The sequence below is a fragment of the Cupressus sempervirens genome, chromosome 9, assembly GCF_028749045.1.
Source record: "Cupressus sempervirens isolate cs-2001-9-10 chromosome 9, ASM2874904v1, whole genome shotgun sequence".
NCBI lineage: Eukaryota > Viridiplantae > Streptophyta > Pinopsida > Cupressales > Cupressaceae > Cupressus > Cupressus sempervirens.
The window spans coordinates 618,891,002-618,913,289 of NC_143126.1; the positions used below are offsets into that span (position 1 = coordinate 618,891,002).

The window sequence follows — 22,288 nt, forward strand, 5'->3', positions numbered from 1 at the left end:
AAATAGCTAATCTATCTTTTTTTGTTCTCTGTTGTGCCCATTTACTTCCCTTAGTTCCTTTAATGATCTTCTTCCCCTTTTGCCTTTCAATTTTCCACAAATTGGTGATTTAAGACCATCTTGATTCATATGAATCCCAAGTTGGTCTAAATTGGATTCTTCCTTTTATATAGCCACAATCTTATCACAATTGCTCTTTTCAGTTTCTTCATATTCGAGTTCTCTCAATATCTATTTTATGAGACCAAAGTGCTTCTCTAGCTCTAACTCTGAACCTGCTTTTCTGTCATTGCTCATATCTTTGTCCTTTTGTTCTGTAACTATTGGTGTAAATATGTATTTTCTATTTACACTTACTTAAGTTTACTTAGGTTAATGCATTTTATTTTATTTTATTTTATGAGACACTTAGGAGTTTGAGCACCTTTTTGAGTTGTCATGTTGACAACATAGAAGTACACAACTCTATTTTAGCACATGATGTCTACAACACCGATTTGTGTGTCACACCCTTGTAGGCTTATCCTCTCATCATCATGCATACTTCTGTGCTTAATGGAGGATAACCCATTTCTTATGGACATGTGTTTGGTTGTATGACATATCATGGCACTGATTACAAGGTATTCTAGATATATCTCAAAGGCCTTTATATACAGGCACTCCTAGTGTACTCTTAACATGGCATATATGGCATCTTGAATGAATATATTATCATTTTGATCATACTCTATATTTTGTCTATTTTTGTGTGTTTGTTTGAGCTCCTTGGTCTTGGGTAAATTCTAGCCTAAGCCAAATTCCTACACGGTATTAGAGCTCTCAGGGAGATTCTCTACACATAGTTGTTCGAGATCATTCATGCTTCAACAACTCGACATGAATTTGGAGAATCTGCAAAAATTAGGAGCATCTAGAGCGAGATCTAACCTCACCATTGCATCCAAAGTGTCAATTTGGTGAAGATTGACTATAAATTTGCCTATGCTAGGTGAAAGTTGATCATGAGAAATTTTTTTTTTGCAAATTGGAACCTAGAGGCCTCGATTTGCAGTTTGGGTATGGTCATTTTTTGGATCTATTTAATTATTTTTCCAGATCTGAATTATTTTTCATCTCTACAATTTTTTTTCCCCAGTCGGAGAAATTTTTTTTGCAGAACAAGGCTGTTAGATCCCAGCTCTACAATTTTGGCAGAATATTTTTTGTAGGGAATTACCATTTAAATCAAGCAGGTATCGTTTATTCCATGGGCCATATTGCAAATTTTGGTATAGCCGCTACATATATCCAATGGCCACACTATAATTTCCATGGTCGTACACGAAATCCAGCCAACAACAAATATCCACCAGTGGCCATTCATAACACACCCGACCAAGCGACTTCTTTGTTAGCTTGTCATAGTGGTTTGGTTTTTAATATTGCAACATGCCAAAATCCCACAAATGTGGGACTATTGTCAATAGTTCAGTTGCCTTTTTTTAAAAAACCCCTCTCCAAAAATTTAATATCCAGCACTTGCAAAGACCTTTGACAATCATTTTCCATAGGGCATCTCCATGGAAACTAACATAATAGCCAATTGTTGACACGTAGGTAGGCACACAATGCAATTTCATTCAACCACGTAGCACACATCACGTAGCACTAACCTAGTCAGCTACTGCACAGTGCCATGTGGGTGAATACAAATTGGGACACGTAATTAAGTCCTATTGACCCAACAATAAGCTCAGCCACATTAGATTTTACATCCAACCACATCATTGCTAGCATTGATTACAAAGTCAACAGTCCATGGTGGACAGTCGTGACGCACAGCCACATGCCAACCTATACACATGGCATGTATAGTCACTCGTTGACTCATCTTGCATAGTTAGCTAACCATACTAGTGACTCATCTGACATGTTAGTTGCTGACTTGACCCTTTCATACCTACTGTATAGTGCCACATGTCATCTGTACGAGTGATGACATCAGTCCATACTGCCACATTAGTAGAGGCCAATTTTTTTGCTGACATCATCATTTTGCTAGCCTAAATTTGATAGCCATTTGATTTTCATACCAGAAAAAAATAAAATTGCTGCAAATTTTTGTATGACCATCAAATTTAACCCCATATTTTGCTGATGTAACCCCTCTCCAGATTGGTTTTTTGATTTTGTAGTCCGACTTTGGGAGGTCATATCTCAATCATCCAAACTCCAAATTAGGTGCAATTTTTTTTGAAATTGCATAGAATTTCATGAAGTTTCTAGTGGTGGTGTTGTTTTCTAGTTTTTATGTAAGGATTTTTTAGAAATTTCATTTTTTGGGGATTGTACCTACATAATCTTGCAATTTGCGACTTCAAATGCTCCGTACGGGCACATGTGGTCACTTTTTTAGGTTCTATTTTTTTTGAAAGTGTATTATTTTTTGTCTACTTTCCAGATCTTCAATCAAATTCTAGGGTTGTGTGGATCAAAACCTCACTTTTAGAATTAGGCTTTTTCTACATTGTAAAGTTTTGATTACTTTTCAGAATTGTTATATATCTAAGCTACAATGCTTAGTGATAGATTTGGGCCTCATAAGGCAATTGTAAAAACAAAATCAAAAAATATACTTTGTTCATTTTGACAAGTGGCTCATTGTACACACACTACTTATAAAGTGCCAAAAGCATCTTTTTTGGGGGGGTCTTTTGATTGAGTGAAAAGGGGGGGGGGGGTGTGCTATGTTTTTGTGTCTCTCTATTGTGCTCTTTTCATTTTTGCATCATAAGTTTTAAATGTCCTCCTCTAACTTCATGCAACTATTCTACATGGAAAGATATTGCATAGAGTAGATTAATGGTAAAAGGATATAGTCTTTATGTTGACGGTACAATTACCAAACCTACTAATGCTAAAGAACTCATTGAATGGCAAAAAAAAAACCAACAAACTTTAGGAGCTATCGAGAGTTGTGTTCATACAAATCTCTTCTTTTACATTGCCAGTTGTATAGAATCCAAAGCAGCTTGGGATGAACTTAAATCATTGTATGGTAAGGTGGATGAAGAAAAGGGATTTTAGATTGAGGATGATCTACTTCTCTTGGATCTAAAGAACTTTGACACAATTCAGGATTACACCACCAAAGCCAATGAGTAAACGACACTTCTTAAAGATTGTGGAAATCCCATAAAGGATGAAAAGTTGATTCATCACATGATGAAGAGACTACCTTCAGAGTATGCTTCATTTGTTTTGAGTTTCAATACTCATAGGTTGACTATGGGATTTGCTTACTAGAAGCCTTCATTTGACGCATTTGTAGAAATTTTGATTGTTGAACAATCTCACTTGATGGATTTAGGACTTCTCAAGTCATCAAAGACCAAAGCCTTAGTGGCTAGTGATAAGCACCAATCAAGTCAAGGAGGGAAAAACAACAACAAAAAGAAGTAGTGGAAGTAGAAATCATAATCTGAGACAAAAAAATCCTCCTCACAACAAGGGGAAGTAATGAAAAGAAGGACAAACTCTTTTGTGCATACTACAAAAAGTCAAATCATGATGAGCATCATTGCAAAACAAAAAGAATCAATGAGTTAGAAAATCTACTCAGGAAGAACAAGATTCAAGTGTTAGGTACTTCCATGGATTCAACTCCAACCTCTTCAAAAGGTAAAGGGCAATAACTTATGGCAAACACAAGTTCTTCTTCAGAATGGATACTTCACTTAGGTGCCTCTTACCATATGGGTTCTTCAAATGGAGACTTTTCTTCATTGAAGCAGTCAAAGGTACCATACATCTTTGTGGGAGACAATACTAAAATGGAAGTTGAAGGGAAAGGACATGTGGAAATGGACAATGGGAAATTCAAAAATGTTCTCTACATTCCAAACCTTAGCTCCAATCTCCTATTAGTTTACCAAATCACTCACCTTGGAGATGGTCACAAAGTTGAGTTCCTTCTAGATTCAGTGATGGTGTGAAGTCTTAGAGATGATTCATTGGTTGCAGTGGGGAAAGTCAATGATGACAAGAGGCTTTATTCATTCTCCCACCTTGTACCTAAGTCTCCTCAACCCTTATTGACTCACTCTACTTCACAACCTACATTATGGCATCAATGGTTTGGTCACCTTGCATTCTGCCATCTTCAACAACTTTTCTTCAAACACATGGTCAAAAGTCTACCTATCATCAACTTTTCTAAGGAAAAGTGTTCATCATGTTTAGTGTGCATCTCAAGGAGAAGTATTATAAAAGGAAGTCTTCATGAGCTCCAGTTGTTCTTCAGTTGGTTCACATGGTTTTAGCAGGACCCTTTGCAGTGACTTTAGTAAACCAAGGCCGCTATATACTTACATTTGTTGATGATTTTTTGAGATTCACTTGGGTCTACTTCCTTCATCACAAAAATGGAGTGGTTCATAAGCTTCTAGACTTCAAGATTCATGTTGCACATAAATCAAGGAAAGTCATCAAGGTACTAAGGGTGGACAATGAGAACAAATATGTAGATAGAAGACTTAGAGACTTTTGCAAGCTCAACGGGATTGATCTTTAGAAGCCACCAGCATTCAGTCTGCACAAGACAAATGTTGTAGCTATGAGGATTAGGACTCTCAAATCCATGGCAAGTTGCATGATTAAAGCCAAGTCTCTCGATCCTACACTTGAAGTTGAAGCCATTAGCAGTGCTACTCACATACTTAATAGGTCTCCTCATAATGCCTTAGATGGTAAGACTCCTTTTGAGGCATGGTGTGGTAGAAAACTAGTTGTGAGTCACCTTAGAGTCTTTGGTTGTCCAGAATGGGCAAACCTATCTTCCTAAAGTTGCAAGGCACCAACACCTAGGCCTTGTACTTTCATAGGATATGAAGACAATGTTAAGGTATATAGACTGATGGATCCAGAGACTCGTGAGATTTTTGTGGAGAAGGATGTTCATTTTGAGGAAAGTTCACCTAGCTTATCCTCTACTCCTCTTTGCACATCATACACAGTGGAAATTGATAGTGACACCAGCAATAGTACTTCAACAAATTTAGACACATGGGGTTCTATCGACAGTTGTAGTGAGAGGTCACATCATCAGTTTACTCCACATGCTTACATTGCCATGGTGAAAGGTCCAACACAGCATGGTACATCTCATCTTCTAGCTCTAGCTTTAGTTGACTTGGGAGACAACTTTAAGGACTTACATCTTCTCATTGATGATGATGATCCTTCTATAGTTGTTATGAGGGCTTACTCTGACCCTCATGTCCAATTTCTACATGAGCAATCTTCACAGGTTGGTGTGATTGTGGATCCTTATGTACAGCAATTGGAGGTCTCTTTTTTAGTTGAGGAGACAGATGGTTCATTGGAATAGGTTCAATAGACATCCTTGCCATATCTCCATTCATTCTTTTTAGTATAGTTGGAAGAGGCAAACATCAACATCAACACAAGGATACTTGAGCAGGTTTTAGGATTGCCATACATCTTTAGGATTGTACCTTTGCCCTTGTTTCTTCCTAAGGGGAGGAACATCATTCTACACTCTTGGACCAGCTTCTTCATTGAAGCAGCTTTCGCTGACAGGCATTCTTCATTTTGGAGGGGGGGGGGGGGGAGGAGGGTGACTACCTTGTCTCGCTTCTTCTTCTTTCTTATGGGGGGGACTTTTTCCTCTTATGAGGGTTAGTTCTTCTCATTCTTCACTCATGTATATACTGGATGTATGTTGTAATGGTGGGGTCTTGATTACTCCATCCATCCATGCATTCCTATTCATCTCTCTTTTAAGGGGAGGGTTTTTTCCATGAGGTTTTCTCTCTTTCTCTGCTTTATGAGAGATTGCATTTTTATTATGTACATGGATACCTAACATGGCATAGTAGCTAGGACCCATCTTGCACTTCATCCTAGTTTTCGTAAGCTCAAGGGTATTCCCCTAAGTTGCACTTAAGCGAGGGGGGGGGGGGGGGGGTGTTGGTGTAAATACATATTTACTATTTACACTTACTTAAGTTTACTTAGGTTAATGCATTATTTTATTATGTTTCATTATTTTATTAATTTATTTTGTGAGACACTTAGAAGTTTGAACACCTTTTTGAGTTGTCATGTTGACAACACAAAAGTACACAACTCTATTTTAGCACATGGTGTCTACAACACTGATTTGTGTGTTACACCCTTGTAGGCTTATCCTTTCATCATCGTACATACTTCCATGCTTAATGGAGGATAACCCATATCTAGTGGACATGTGCTTGGTTGTATGACATATCATGATGCTGATTACGAGGCATTCTAGATGTATCTCAAAGGCCTTTATATATAGGCATTCCTAGTGTACTCTTGATATGGAATATATGGCATATTGAATGAATATATCATCATTCTGATCATACTCTATCTTTGGTCTATTGTTGTACTTGTGTTTGAGTTCCTTGGTCTTGGGTGAATTATGGCCTAAGCCAAATTCTTACAGCAACTGTTCCTTGTTCTTTCATCTAAGATTGGTTTATGTTATTATCCTCATTCTCAATGTTTAATAGATCTTTTCTTAAATCTTCATAGGTGTAATTGCTCCCACCTAATTTGAGGATTCTCTGAATTAAATCCTCCTTTTGAGCATTGGTGGTCTTATCAATATTCTCTAGGCAAATAACTTGAACTAATTCATCAGTTAACTAATTGAGGCTATCTTCTTCTAGTTTTGAAATGCTCATATTTCCTACCACTAGATCCAAGATATTGTCCCTATTCAATAAATCATGAAATTCCTCTATTGGAAATTTGTCTACTTTCTTTGTATCCATTTCCATGTCCTTTTGGTTACTGATTCGAGTAAATGGTGAATTTATTGCAGCACTTGGGGTTTGCCAAAACTTGTATAGACTATTAGTAACCGGAGTTACTATTTTTTCCTCAAGCTTCTATGGCTGATAGTGCTCTATCTGGCTCATTTCCTTTTGGATTTTATGTTCCTCTTCATTTTCACCATTTGAATTAAATAGCAATGAGTTCTCTATGTCCTCTATATTTCCCTTTTTCTTGTCCCATGTAGCCTTTGCTTGCTGCAATTCAAGATTCACTCTATAATCGATACCTTCACTTTTGTGACTTGACTTAATCTCTGTGTACTTATCGTCAGGTTGGAACTTTGTCTCCTTGAGTATTGTTGGGGTAGTATTGGATTTTTCTTTTTCTTTTTCTTTATGTATCAGTTGTTCCTGTAGATGTTGTGATTCTTTGTCTTCATTGTATTCCTTGACTGTGCCCTTTTCTGCTATCTTACTCTATCCCTTGCTACTTTTTGATGATTTCTTCCTTTGGATTTTTGTTTCTTGATAGAATTGAAATCATCTGTTAATTCTTGTTTCTCATTATGGTTAGCCACTATGACTAATTTGAGCTTACCTTTGTTTGATCAAAAATTCTTTGTCTCCTTACTAACTGTCCCTTCAGTACAAAATGGCTCTGTCTGGAACTCAAACTCATCATGGGAAGTTGCAGAGATGTTCTAATCTATATACCTTTGATGGCTTCTTTTCTTTAGGATTCTTAACCAAGGGAATTTACTATTGAAGTCTAAAGTGAGAGGTAGAGTCTTGAATTTGATTTTGTTAGTGCCATCTAATCTTATAATCTCTACTATTTTGCCTTCATAGATTTGTAGTTTAAGGTCATAACTAGCTTTGTTAGTTATTAATTCCCTTTGCATTTGAGTTGATTGATTAAACTTGGTTTTGATGAGCATTTTAACATTGTTACAATACTAAAAGGAGGAGTCAATACCAATAAGCTCTCCCATAGCAGAACCTATAGATCTAAGAATTTCTATTTGGAGAAGCTCTGGAGGTAAAGATTGTATATTAAACCAAGTTGGGATCATAAAGTCTAGCCCTTCTACTCTAAAATCATGGGACCATTCTATGAATTTAACCACATGACCTAAAAAGAAGCACTCAGATACTAAAATAAATTCTTTCTTAACAGAATCATCCACACAATGTAAATATAGAATCCTATCTGAGAAGTGAGAAATAATTACTTGTTCATTGCATTTTTCTTTAGCCACTTAGAGAGAAGGGGTAGATCTTTCTGAGGACCATTCCAAACAGTAAAAATTCCTCCCTTTTGACATTCAAGCCATGTCTCTTCAACTTCCTTGTTGGAAATAATTATAGTGTTATCTACAAGTTTTGTTGGAGATTGTGATCCATGTAGATTTTTAGGGTTTGGAGAAAAGGCATTTGACATTGCTTGACGATGATGAGGAGGGATGTATGATAAGTAGGAGATAATTTCCACAGTAAGTCAAATTATGATATTGCTATCAGGATTTAACTGTGTGATTTTGAGTCAAACTCATTGGCCCATGTTTCATGAGTAGTGATTCAACATGAATCCATCTCTCATGAGAATAAATGGAACACTTAGCACTCATTGGATCTAGGGATGTATGAATTTGGCACAGACGTATCTAGTGAAGAAGGAATCCTAAACTTATTAGAATGAGATGAATCGAAAGGAGAATGAAATTCTGAGCCTATTGCGTTTTGGGGTATTCTGTGAAATCGAGGACGAGCATATTTGGTTAAATTGAAAACCCTAAATTAATTGTCTAGGTTCTCAATTGTGAAGATCACATGTGGATTGGGCCTACCTAATAAAATTGACAAAAGAGGAGGAATTTCGTTCGTGGATCTTTGCACTTTAACTATTTTTTACATCAAACATGCATCCTGATGCCTTTACTGATTTTGTTTCTTTCCTTCAAATTTCTTCAAAACGGAGAAGCTATTGGCCATTGCGATTGTGTATTTATGCGAATCTTGAATGGCCAAAGTAGATCGTGTTCTACTCTGATTGTTTGGAAGAATTCGTGGGAGATTACCATTCGAATGAGGCAACCTAGGGTTTCTACTTTGAGTTTTTTGATAATATAAATACCCTACTTTTTTCATTGCTCTATAGGTTTTTGTCATTTTAATGGTTAACGATTAATAAATATTATTTATTTAAATTAAATTTATAAAATATGGAAAAAATTATTTTAAAAAACCCATCAAAAACTCTATTATAAAAAATTAATAAGAGAAATAAAAAAATAGTATGTCTAATAAATATTTTATTGATGGAGTTATGCTCTGATACCACTGACGAAAGTACGCTCTGATACCACTGACAAAGGGCCACACCACCCTACCAACTTATAACCAAAAATGTCACTAGCTCTTCTTCAACTTTATCCAAGATCCAAGCGTAAACCGCCTCACATTCAATGCTCTGTCTACAGACTCAGGAAAACTCACTCTTCACTTCCTCCTCCTCTTTCACACCTTGAAGCCTTCCAAGCTTTCCAACTTTCACACATTCAATCTTTTCCTTCTCAAGCTTCCACTTCCAAAGCTTCTACTTCCCAAGCTACTCCTTCTTAAGCTTCTCCTTCTTGAGCTTCTACTCCTTGAGCTTCTCCTTGAGCTTCTACTCCTCAAGCTTCCCCTTGAGCTTGATTTAGAAATGCTCATATGCCTTTCTTAAATAGACACTTACCACCCCATGCATGACTTATCCACAACCTTCTAGAATTCCTCCACAACCTTCTACAACTTCCACAACTTCCACAACCTTCTACAACTTCCACAACTTTCTACAATATTCATAACTTTCTAGAATTCTACCCACACACCTCGATAAATGGAATGACAACTTTTTTCTATTATGCCACCTATGCACCTCGAAAATAGAAATCCTTTTTTTCTTTCTTTTCTCATTTTTCCCCTTTTTTTAATTTTTTATTATTTCTCCTCTAATTTTTGTCACTTTCTCTCTCCTCCACAATTTATTTTTATTTTATTTTTTCAACTTTTTTTTTAAATTTTTTTTTTTTTTTAAAATAATTTTCCCATGCAAGATGCTCCTGCATCATCTATTGACTAAATAAATTATAGAAACTAAAAAATAATATTTAAAGAAAAAATAAAGCTAATATAAAAAAATAAATTAAAAACTAAAATATAAATCAATTTTAAAAATCAAAAGTTAACTGAATAGATCAAAACATGAGTTATGTGGAGATCACAACTAATAAATATAAAAAGAAAAATAATAATTAAAAGTGGAGCTAATAACTAATAAATATCAAAACAAGAGTTCAAAGTGGAGGGAGATAAAAATTGGCTAATAAATAATTAACAGGAAGGATTTTCAATTTTCTAGCAACTCTTGCAAATTTTCTGTCAAAAATTTAATTTTCGAGAACAAAGTTCCCACAAATAGCCTATTAGCTAAATAAAACAAACACTATAAAATAATTTTTTTTTGTTAAAATACAATTATATCCATTGTGTTTTGACTTATATTTTTAAATATTTAATTATACTTATTAGTACTTGTTTTAGGCTAAGTACTATTGTGATACTTTTTAGATTTTATACTTTAACTAGTTCAAATTAATCATTTTTAAATTTTGTTTATCAAACCATTACATATTATAGATGCAAGATTTTTATTTAGCTGATAGGCTATTTATTAAATTTTTGACGAAAAATTTGCAAGTTGGCCGAGAAAGTTGTCAGTTTGGCCTGAAAATTCAAAATCCTTCCCGTTAATTATTTACCGGTTAGTTTTTATTTCTCTCCACTTTTAACTCCTGTTTTGATATTTATTAATTGTTATCTCTACTTTTAACTATTGTTTTTCTTTTACTATTTATTAGTTGCAATTTCCACATTAGCTCATGTTGTAATCTATTCATTTAACTTTTGATTTTTAAAATTGATTTAAATTTTAATTTTTATATTATTTTAATTTTATTTTTTATATTATATTATTTTTTTTTTATAAATTATCTTTTAGTTTCTATAGTTTATTTAGTCAATAGAATATTTGTTAGACATATTTTTTAAAATTTCTTTTATTAATTTTTTATAATAGATTTTTTGATGAGTTTTTTTAAATGAATTTTTTTTCATATTTAATAAATTTAATTTAAATAAATAATATTTATTAATCTATTTAAAAGATTTTAGTAAATATTATGTTATTTAAATTAAAAATTATTAAAAATCTAATTTTTTCACATAAGATTATATTTTAAATATCCACTTTTAACTATTTTTTTTTTTCTTATTTATTTAAAAAATAATTACTTGTGATCTCCACATCAGATTATGTTGTGATCTCTATTTATTAAACTTTTAATTTTTTAAATTACTTTAAATTATTTTTTAATATATATTTTTTTTTTGTTAAATATGTTGATTTTTTCATATTATTTTTTGTATTTCTCTTATTAATTTTTCGTACTTATTTTTTTGATGATTTTTTTTTAAATGATTATTTTTTCATATTTAATAAGTTGAATTTAATTGTAAAATCTTGAAATTATTGAACATGTTTCTTAAATAATATTCAAATTTCTTAAATATTTTAAATTTTATATCTATGTTTTAATCTTAACTTCTTCTTCTTTTTTTTCCATATTTTAAAAAAATTTATATTTACATTATTTAATGTTCATTCTAAATTTTTCTCTTAAATCTCATCTCTTATTGGCGCATTGTTGCATGTACAAAAGCATGCAACTGCTAGTTATTTGCTAGCCAGTTTTTATCTCCCTCCACTTTTAACTCTTGTTTTGATATTTATTAGTTGTTATCACCATTATGATTTATTCAGTTAACTTTTGATTTTTAAAATTGATTTAAATTTTAGTTTTTAAATTATTTTAATTTACTTTTTATATTAGTTTAATTTTTTACTTTTTATATTAGTTTAAATAAATTATAGAAACTAAAAAAATAATATTTAAATAAAAAACTAAACTAATATTAAAAAATAATTATAAGTAATTTAAAAGACTAAAATTTGCAAGTAATTTAAAGTAATTTGCAAGTTGGCTGAGAAAGTTGTTAGTTTGGCCTGAAAATTGAAAATCCTCCCCATTAATTTTTAATCGATAGTTTTTATCTCCCACCACTTTTAACTATTGTTTAAATATTTATTAGTTGTTATCTTCACTTTTAACTATTTTTTTTCTTTTTCTATTTATTAGTTGTAATTTCCACATTAGCTCATGTTGTGATTTATTCATTTAACTTTTGATTTTTAAAATTGATTTAGATTTTAGTTTTTATATTATTTTAATTAATTTATTTATATTAGTTTAAATTTTTTCTTTAAATATTATTTTTTAGTTTTTATAATTTATTTAGTCAATAGAATATCTATTAGACATTTTTTTTTTTTATTCTCTTATTAATTTTTCATAATAGATTTTTTGATAGGTTTTTTTAAATTTTTTTTTTATATTTGATAAATTTAATTTAAATAAATAATATTTATTAATCTTTTTTAAAAAATTTAGTAAATATAATGTTATTTAAATTAAAGATTATTAATAATCTAATTGTTCACATAAAATTATATTTTAAATATCCACTTTTAACTATTTTTTTTGTTTTCTTATTTATTTAAAAAATAATTGCTTTGATCTCCACATTAGATTATGTTGTCATCTCTATTTATTAAACTTTTGATTTTTTAAATTGATTTAGGTTTTAGTGTTTTAAATTACTTTAAATTGTTTTTTAATATTAGTTTAATTTTTTTTTAAATATTATTTTTTTAGTTTCTATAATTTATTTAGTTAATAGTTAATTTTTTGTAATAAATTTTTTGATGTTTTTTTTATAAAATATTTGATAAATTGATTTTAATTGTAAAATTTTGAAATTATTGAACACATTTCTTAAGCAATACTTAAATTTCTTAAATATTTTAAATTTTATATCTATGTTTAATCTTCAACTTTTTTTATTTTTGTATTTTCATTTTTTTAAAATTATATTTACATTATTTAATGTTCATTCTATATTTTTCTCTTAAATCTCATCTTCTATCAGCGTACTCATTGCATGTACACAAGCATGTAAAAAATTAAACTAATATAAAAAGTAAATTAAAATAATTTAAAAACTAAAATTTAAATCAATTTTAAAAATCAAAAGTTAACTAATAAATCATAGTGGTGATAATAACTAATAAATATCAAAACAAGAGTTAAAAGTGGAGGGAGATAAAAATTGGCTGGTAAATAACTAGCGGTTACATGCTTTTGTACATGCAACGATGCGCCAATAGGAGATGAGATTTAAGAAAAAAAATTAGAATGAACATTAAATAATGTAAATATAAATTTTTTAAAAATAAGAAATAAAAAAATAAAAAAGTTAAGATTAAAACATAGATATAAAATTTGCAATATTTAAGAAATTTGAAAAAATTTGCAAGTTGGCTAAGAAAGTTGTTAGTTTGGCCAGAAAATTGAAAATCCTTCCCGTTAATTTTTTATTGGCAATTTTTATCTCCCACCACTTTTAATTATTGTTTAAATATTTATTAGTTGTTATCTTCATTTTTAACTATTGCTTTTCTTTTTCTATTTATTAGTTGTGATCTTCACATTAGCTCATGTTGTGATCTATTCATTTAACTTTTGATTTTTAAAATTGATTTAGATTTTAGTTTTTATATTATTTTAATTAATTAATTTATATTAGTTTAATTTTTTTTTTTAAATATTATTTTTTAGTTTTTATAATTTATTTAGTCAATAGAATATTTGTTAGACATATTTTTTTTTTTTTCTCTTATTAATTTTTCATAATAGACTTTTTGATAGATTTTTTTAAATAATTTTTTTAATATTTGATAAATTTAATTTAAATAAATAATATTTATTAATCTTTTTAAAAGATTTTAGTAAATATTATGTTATTTAAATTAAAGATTATTAATAATCTAATTGTTCACATAAGATTATATTTTAAATAACCACTTTTAACTAATTTTTTTATTTTCTTATTTATTTAAAAAATAATTACTTTGATCTCCACATTAGATTATGTTGTCATCTCTATTTATTAAACATTTGATTTTTTAAATTGATTTAGGTTTTAGTCTTTTAAATTACTTTAAATTTTTTTTAATATTAATTTAGTTTTTTCTTTAAATATTTTCTTTTAGTTTCTATAATTTATTTAGTCAATAGTTAATTTTTTGTAATAAATTTTTTGATAGTTTTTTTTTAAAAATGATTGCTTTTAAAAAATATTTGATAAATTGATTTTAATTGTAAAATCTTGAAATTATTGAACACATTTCTTAAGCAATACTTAAATTTCTTAAATATTTTAAATTTTATATCTATATTTAATCTTCAAACTTTTTTATTTTTGTATTTTCATTTTTTTTTTAAAATTATATTTACATTATTTAATGTTCATTCTACATTTTTCTCTTAAATCTCATAGCGCACTCATTGCATGTACACAAGCATGTAAAAAATTAAACTAATATAAAAAGTAAATTAAAATAATTTAAAAACTAAAATTTAAATCAATTTTAAAAATCAAAAGTTAACTCAATAAATCATAGTGGTGATAACAACTAATAAATATCAAAACAAGAGTTAAAAGTGGAGGGAGATAAAAACTAGCTAGTAAATAACTAGATGTTGCATGCTTTTGTGCATGCAACGATGCGCCAATAGGAGATGAGATTTAAGAGAAAAATTTAGAATGAACATTAAATAATGTAAATATAAATTTTTTAAAAATAAGAAATAAAAAAATTAAAAAGTTAATATTAAAACATAGATATAAAATTTACAACATTTAAGAAATTTGAATATTGTTTAAGAAACATGTTCAATAATTTCAAGATTTTGCAATTAAAATTTAACTTATTAAATATTAAAATAAAATCATTTTAAAAAAATCCATCAAAAAAATAATTACAAAAAATTTATAAGAGAAGTAAAAAAAATAATATGAAAAATATAACATATTTAACAAAAAAAAAACTAATATTAAAAAATAATTTAAAGTAATTTAAAAAATTTAAAGTTTAATAAGTAGAGATCACAACATAATCTAATGTGGAGATCATAAGTAATTATTTTTTAAATAAATAAGAAAAGAAAAACAATAGTTAAAAGTGGATATTTAAAATATAATCTTATGTGAACAAATTAGATTATTAATAATTTTAAATTTAAATAACATAATATTTACTAAAATCTTTTAAATAGATTAATAACTATTATTTATTTAAATTAAATTTATTAAATATGAAAAAAAAATCATTTAAAAAAACTCATCAAAAAATCTATTATAAAAAATTAATAAGAGAAAAAAAAAAGTCTAACAAATATTCTATTGACTAAATAAACTATAAAAATTAAAAGATAATTTATAAAGAAAAAATTAATATAATATAAAATTAAAATTAAAATAATATAAAAATTAAAATCTAAATCAATTTTAAAAATCAAAAGTTAAATGAATAGATCACAACATGAGCTAATGTGGAGATCGCAACTAATAAATAGTAAAAGAAAAACAATAGTTAAAAGTGGAAATAATAATTAATAAATATCAAAACATTGAATTAACAGGAAAGATTTTGAATTTTTAGGCCAAACTGACAACTTTCTCGGCCAACTTGCAAATTTTTCATCAAAATTTTAATTTTCGGGAACAAAGTTCTCACAAATAGCCTATTGGCTAAATTAACAAGAAAGATTTTCAATTTTTTGGCCAAACTCTTGCAAATTTTCCATCAAAAATTTAATTTATGCACAAATAGCCTATCGGCTAAATAAATAAAGCAAACATTATAAATAAAATAAAATATTATTAAAACGCAATTATATCCATTGTGTTTTCACTTATATTTTTAAATATCTAATTATAAGCTAAGTACTATTGTGATACTTTTTATACTTTATACTTTAACCAGTTCGAATTAATCATTTTTAAATTTTGTTTATCAAATCATTACAATATTATAGATGCAAGATTTTTAACTTTACAAATTTTATAAAATATTTTTTTACAATTTGATTATGAACTCAATTTACCTATAGATTTTAAAACAAATACTTTTGAATATTTGTTTAATAATATTTTGAATGTAAGTAGTTGATTTAGATTTTTATATTTTAATATTATATTTTCTTATAATATATTTTTTTTTCAAAAATATTAAAAAATAATATTATTTAAATTATATAATTATTTTATATTATTATTATGAAAATATTACTATTTTCATATCACAATTTATCTATAATATAACAATAATTATATTTATTAATAATTTTTTGAATATAAATAATTTTAAAAAAGTATAAAAACTCTATTATGAAAAATTAATAAGAGAAATACATGCTCGATTAAGACATATTATGAAATATTGTCGGAGTATTGCATGTCCCTGCTTTTGGGGTGGCCATGCATTAATACATGCTCGATTAAGACTTATCCACATTTGTTTAACGGTTGTCCATATGCTTAAACGCCTTCCAAGACTATAAGTACGCCTCGGCTATTTCATCATAACAGCCACATTGATTGATAGATTAACAGCAGGTCTTACTGGATTAATTTGCATTATCCATGCTTGATAGGCGCTAATCAATCATAGCAGTATTGAGAAGATTTTAAATATTATAGGGTTTATTGGCTACCAAAATCGGCAATTAAGAGCACAAGTTCGATTTTAGATCTGAGCTGAGAATTTTCGGTGCATCAGAATGGCAGGCGTTCAAAATCGTAAGGATTTTCTGCGCCCATTTTAATTGATTTGACTGTACATTGCCCTCCATCGTGATTCTCTGTATTGGTAAATAGAATTAGAAAGAATTGCATAGATCTCTTATTTGGGCTGGCGATATAATTTTTCCCTCCAATTCGTATCCATTGTTCTTAAATATGAAGGATCAGCTGCATCAAATTTATAAATGCCCTGGTTTTATCATTGGGAAATCATTCTTTGAATAAATTTCATCGTTGCAAGGTCTATTTTATAGATTTTCAAATTGTTCATGTTCTAAAATAATCACGAGTCTGCATTGAATCTTACTCTTTTATGTACTATATCACAGATCTGGATAATGGGAACAATCCCGCGCAGGACTTGATAGTTTGCTTTGGAGAAATGCTCATTGATTTTGTTCCAACAGTCTCTGGTGTTTCTTTGGCCGAGGCACCAGCCTTTAAGAAAGCCCCAGGAGGTGCACCAGCAAATGTTGCTGTAGGGATTGCTAGGCTTGGAGGTCATGCAGCATTCATTGGGAAGGTATTGTACCTACATTATCCAAATTAATATCCATTTGTGCTTAGTTGCATTAGGCCAGACGAATTGAGTTACATTGTCTCTTTTGTTGATGGTAGACGAGGAATACAACTGAATAAATTTCATTTGTGACAGGTTGGTGATGATGAATTTGGGCATATGTTGGCGGCCATTTTAAAGGAAAATGGTGTAAATGACAAGGGTTTTCTGTTTGATAGCCATGCTAGAACAGCGCTTGCATTTGTAACATTGCGAAATGATGGTGAACGAGAGTTCATGTTCTATCGTAATCCAAGTGCTGATATGCTCTTGACTGAGGCCGAGCTGGATAAAGACCTGATCCAACAGGTACGTGTTTAGTGAGAATTAAGTCTAATTCGTTGATATCATTTTTATTATTATTTTTTTAAGACACAGAGATTATCACAATAGGGTTAATCAAGATAAGAATCGTATGGCTTGGGACTCTGTATCAGATATGTTTTTTTATCGCATTCTACAGATTTTGTAATAGAATTCAATGCCAATAATTTTATAATATTAATGATGAACATATTATTGTTTTCTTTCCCATTTGAAGAGCATGAAGAATCTGAATATGCAAGGAGCCAGGTTCTCTTTGGTTGAAATAGAAAAAGAAAATAGATCACAGATTCAAGATCAGAAAGACACAGTCTGATGCCCCTGCCCCTGAAATCACAATAAAACCGATAGTATTTATTCTCTAATAAAAGTTATAGAAAAAGAAAGGATAAAATACTATTTACTCTTTTTGGCTACTATCAAGATTGTAGGTCAACCTTATTTATTAACCTACCATTCTTTTAATTTTCCGAAATTTTGAGAAATGCTAATTTTAGTAAATATTATTTGTTAAATATACACAAATAGTATTTAAACATTTATTAATCGCTGAGCAATGTGACTAATGTGATCTCTTATTGATGATCCAAAATATGCAATTACAATTGGCAGCATCTGGAAGCAATCTACATAATCATAATGATATTCTTCTTGGATGTCACTACCCCAAATGTACTTCCTCCTCCGTTCTGCTTCTCCCACAGGAAACTATGAGTAGCAAGATTTAAATTGTTGTTTCCCCCAAGAAGTCTGTGTGTAAAAACAATTTTTTGCTGATTCTTCTTGAATCTTTATCATTTGTATTAAACTTATTCCAATGTCTGACCCATCTTTTGGTGTTAGCAATTGATTTACAATGCTATGAAACAGAGAATAGAACTCCATTAACCGGGACTGAATGTAACCTTCCATACAGTGCTATTGAGCAAGATGGGATCCTTATTTTATAGATCATTAACATTTCTTATTACTTTCACCATCCTGGTGTTTCTTTTGTGATTTCCTTCCTCATGGATTTTTTTATAACAATCACAGACTCAATTCCAATAGTCCCATGACAGGCTTGTGCACACATTAAAAGCAGTATTTACATGTCTCCAATGTGAAAGGAAACCGATTTTATTGGTTCTAACAGTGGACATGATTTTATCCTTTCCTCCACCAAATCCATACCCTGAGCCATCTGTTGATGCTCCTTTAGCATTAAAATCAACTATGGACAATTATTAAAACTTATCACTTGCTGCAATGGCTCTCCTTTAGATAGATTAGTGTATAGTACTTGTATCGGAACATTCATTTCTATCTTGGCATCCAAATGCTCAATAAGCATTATCTGATGCATGAAGACCTCCTGAATAATGGCTTGTTAAAATATTAAACAGCAAATTAAAACAGAGATTCAAAAGAACAATATACAGTTTACAATCCACTCTTCAAATAGAGCAATAGTATTATTAATCACTGATTTGAAGATAACACTCTGCATACGTTACAATACAATAATCAGCATTCTTTTATAGACAGATACAAGAGCATTATCGGGAATATGAAGAGTCCAGAGACAAAATAACCATTGGGTTTCACCTTCAACATGGCTGCCATATAAAATTAAACCTCTCCACATAGCTGGTCAACAACCTCATGATTATCAATCCACTCTCGAGTATCCGCAATGCAAACCCCGTGCGATTAAAAGGGCTGCTGATCAATCTGAGGAAATCAGAATCATGATTCTGCATTTTCAAGGTGTTTTTGTTGTCCTTTATTGCATCTAGGGCACTTCTTCACCAGGCACCTTTTAGCTGTTATGTTGTTGTTACTTTTGGTTTTTTTTCTCTATCCACCCAACTCCGTGGTGAAGTCTCCATGACAAACCAAACATTATTAAATTGCAAGATCTTCTTGTTAGGTATGCCTCATATGCTCTTGAAAGGTATTCCTCCAATGAAATCATGTGCACGCAACAAGGGAAATCAACCTCACTATGGGCAATCATACCTTGCATTTAGCTGAAATGTGAAACTATCCTTAGTAAGAGATGAAAACTGGGACGCATTACAGATGTAAACAGAGAACATAATCATTATAGTAAAACCAGGGAATCTTATGACAGCAATAGACGTAAGAAATATATGAAGTTGGAGCTACAGATGCAATAAATTTGTCTTCTTAGTACTCGTACACAGAGAATATAGAATTCAGATTACACCGTATGTATATGCCAACATGCGACTTAAGAAATCATTACTTTAGATGCTGGGTCTCATGTCATTAGTAATGTAATTCTCATTTTAAATTCATTTACAGTCAACACATTCTTCTTATAGAATTAATGGGTTAACAATTTTGCATAGGCTTGGTATGTGCTGCCTTGTGTGGGTTCTACCTCTTAATTATTAGGTAATTAATTGCCACTCAGAAATGGTTCTCTTTACACAGTTTGGTTTTTGTATGTAGGCCAAGATTTTTCATTATGGATCCATCAGTTTGATAACAGAGCCATGTAGAACAGCTCATTTTGCAGCCATGAGATTGGCAAAAGAGGCTGGTGCTCTCTTATCATATGATCCTAACGTGAGAATCCCATTATGGCCATCTCCTTCAGAAGCTCGAGAAGCCATTTTCAGTATCTGGGATGAGGCTGATGTGATTAAGGTACTAGTTCTTTTAATGTTGCGCAGGGCATCCTTATAAATTAATTGATTTGATACAGTAAAGAAGAAAATGCTACAACCATTTATTCTCTTACATCGAAAATTTTCCTCTGCCTCTTATGCATATTTATTATTGGACTTTTGTCTCCACAGGTCAGTGAGGAAGAAGTAGCATTCCTTACAGATGGAGGAGACTATCAAAAAGCTGAAGTAATTGAGACCCTATTGCGCCCGGGACTTAAGTTACTACTAGTGACTGAGGGAGAAAAAGGTTGCAGATACTACACCAAGGTTAGTACCTCTAATAACATGTCATGCTCTGTTTTTCACAAATAACACACGTTCTTAGGAAGAGAAGTTACCTTTAGCCAAATAGACATCAAAGACCTACTTTGATTTCATTCACTTCTTTTTGAATTTGATCTACAAGCTATGGAATACATATGATGCTTTATCATATGCATTCATGTTGTTGCTACTATTTTTTAATGATAAACAGTATCATGTAGACATTGACAGAGAGACATAAGACAGAAAAGGATTGTTCTATCTCACCAATGAAGAATGAACTATAATTGTTGATCTTTATTCCCTTGACTCTTGATCTTACTATATTTTCTTGGTACAATGTTTATGATAATCATCTAACTTTTTGTTGATCATTCCTCAATATAGGACTTTCGCGGAAAAATAAATGGATTTGCAGTAGAGACAGTTGATACAACTGGTGCTGGTGATGCATATGTTGGAGCATTTCTTACAGAGTTGGTCAAAGATTTTTCATTGCTTGAGGTAACTCTAGTCCCCATGATGCCACTGTACATTTGCTTCGTGACCTTTACAATTATAGACTAAAAAATATGTATATTGTACATTTTAACAAGAAAAAAGAAAAAAAGCAAAAAAAAAAAAGAAAGAATGGTAGGATTTTTTATGTCTAGATTTTAAGAATTTTAATGTTTTGTTAATTTCTATTTTTAACCAATCTTACAAAAAAGCAAGAACATTTTATCTGGCATCATTTATTAAAACATATTTGTTTAAAGTTTATCTTGTCTAAGTTACTGTCAGGAATCAGGGGCCCTTTTACATTCTCACTTATTTGACATAGTATTATCTTTCAAAGTCTTTCTTATATTTCAATCTGGTATATCTGGCATTCTATACATAAATATCACCTTCACATTTTCAATCCTCTATAAAACATATTTATAAATATCTTATGCATATGCTAACATGTTCAACTTTTAAACTACATTGGCTTTCGGTTGGGTGTTTGTAAGTTTAAGTGACTTTAGTTGTTCGTTTGCTATTTCTCTATGTTGTCCCTTGTTATTCTGTAGCTGTCTGGGTTGTCACTGTATCTTTATGCACAATGGCCTGAGCCCTTTCAAAATCCTTGTTTTTATTAATCAAAATATATTGTTCACCATATCTTACAGTGAACTTTGATTATCTTTATCAGAAGCTGAAAGAATAGCATGTTTCATTATTGATATTTCGCTTAACTAATTAGTTTAATTGCATAACAGGATGAGAAGAGATTGAGGGATGTATTGTTACTTGCCAATGGTGCTGGTGCCATAGCCACAACAGAAAAGGGTGCAATCCCTGCACTGCCGGATAAAGCTGCTGTTCTGGCCCTATTGAAGAATAATGCTTAACAGTTTCCATTTGAAGAGAGATTTTTATTTCTCAAGTAAAGAGGATGTAAAGATATCCTCTAAGTAGCATTTGTCCTCATTTATGTTCATTAAAATAGACAAAATATGAGTTTAACTGTCTGGGTTCTTACAAATAAATATGAATTTGTCTTCCCCTGTTGTTAAGAATATGTTGCTATGTGGAACTTATTGTGGATGAACTAATTATGTTCAAAACTGCAATGATGTTCTTTTAAGATTGTTTCTTTTAAACTAATAATATTGTCATATTTCTTCTGTTTAATCGGTTACAGGCCTGTTGTAATCATTACTGGTTTCTGTATTTCTTATTCAGCTGTTAGTCTTTGTAATCTTGCTTTGTTAGTCTTTGTAATCTTGCTTTGAGTGACACCTTCAATCATATTCTTCATTTTTTCATCATGCAATTTAAAATTATTGTAGCCATTGCACTTTGTAGTTTTTAAC

At 30.3% G+C, this 22,288-nt stretch overlaps 1 protein-coding gene across 1 annotated transcript; it reads left to right on the top strand.

Moving 5' to 3' along the window:
* The first annotated feature begins 16,404 nt into the window (after positions 1-16,404).
* Positions 16,405-21,991, top strand: LOC149540227 (putative fructokinase-4). Its single transcript, XM_089801373.1, has 7 exons — positions 16,405-16,616; positions 16,949-17,142; positions 17,275-17,487; positions 19,963-20,160; positions 20,313-20,450; positions 20,835-20,951; positions 21,692-21,991. Exons 1-7 carry the CDS (start codon positions 16,598-16,600, stop codon positions 21,821-21,823), a joined length of 1,011 nt encoding a protein of 336 aa, XP_089657499.1. The 5' UTR covers positions 16,405-16,597; the 3' UTR covers positions 21,824-21,991.
* Positions 21,992-22,288: the final 297 nt, after the last annotated feature.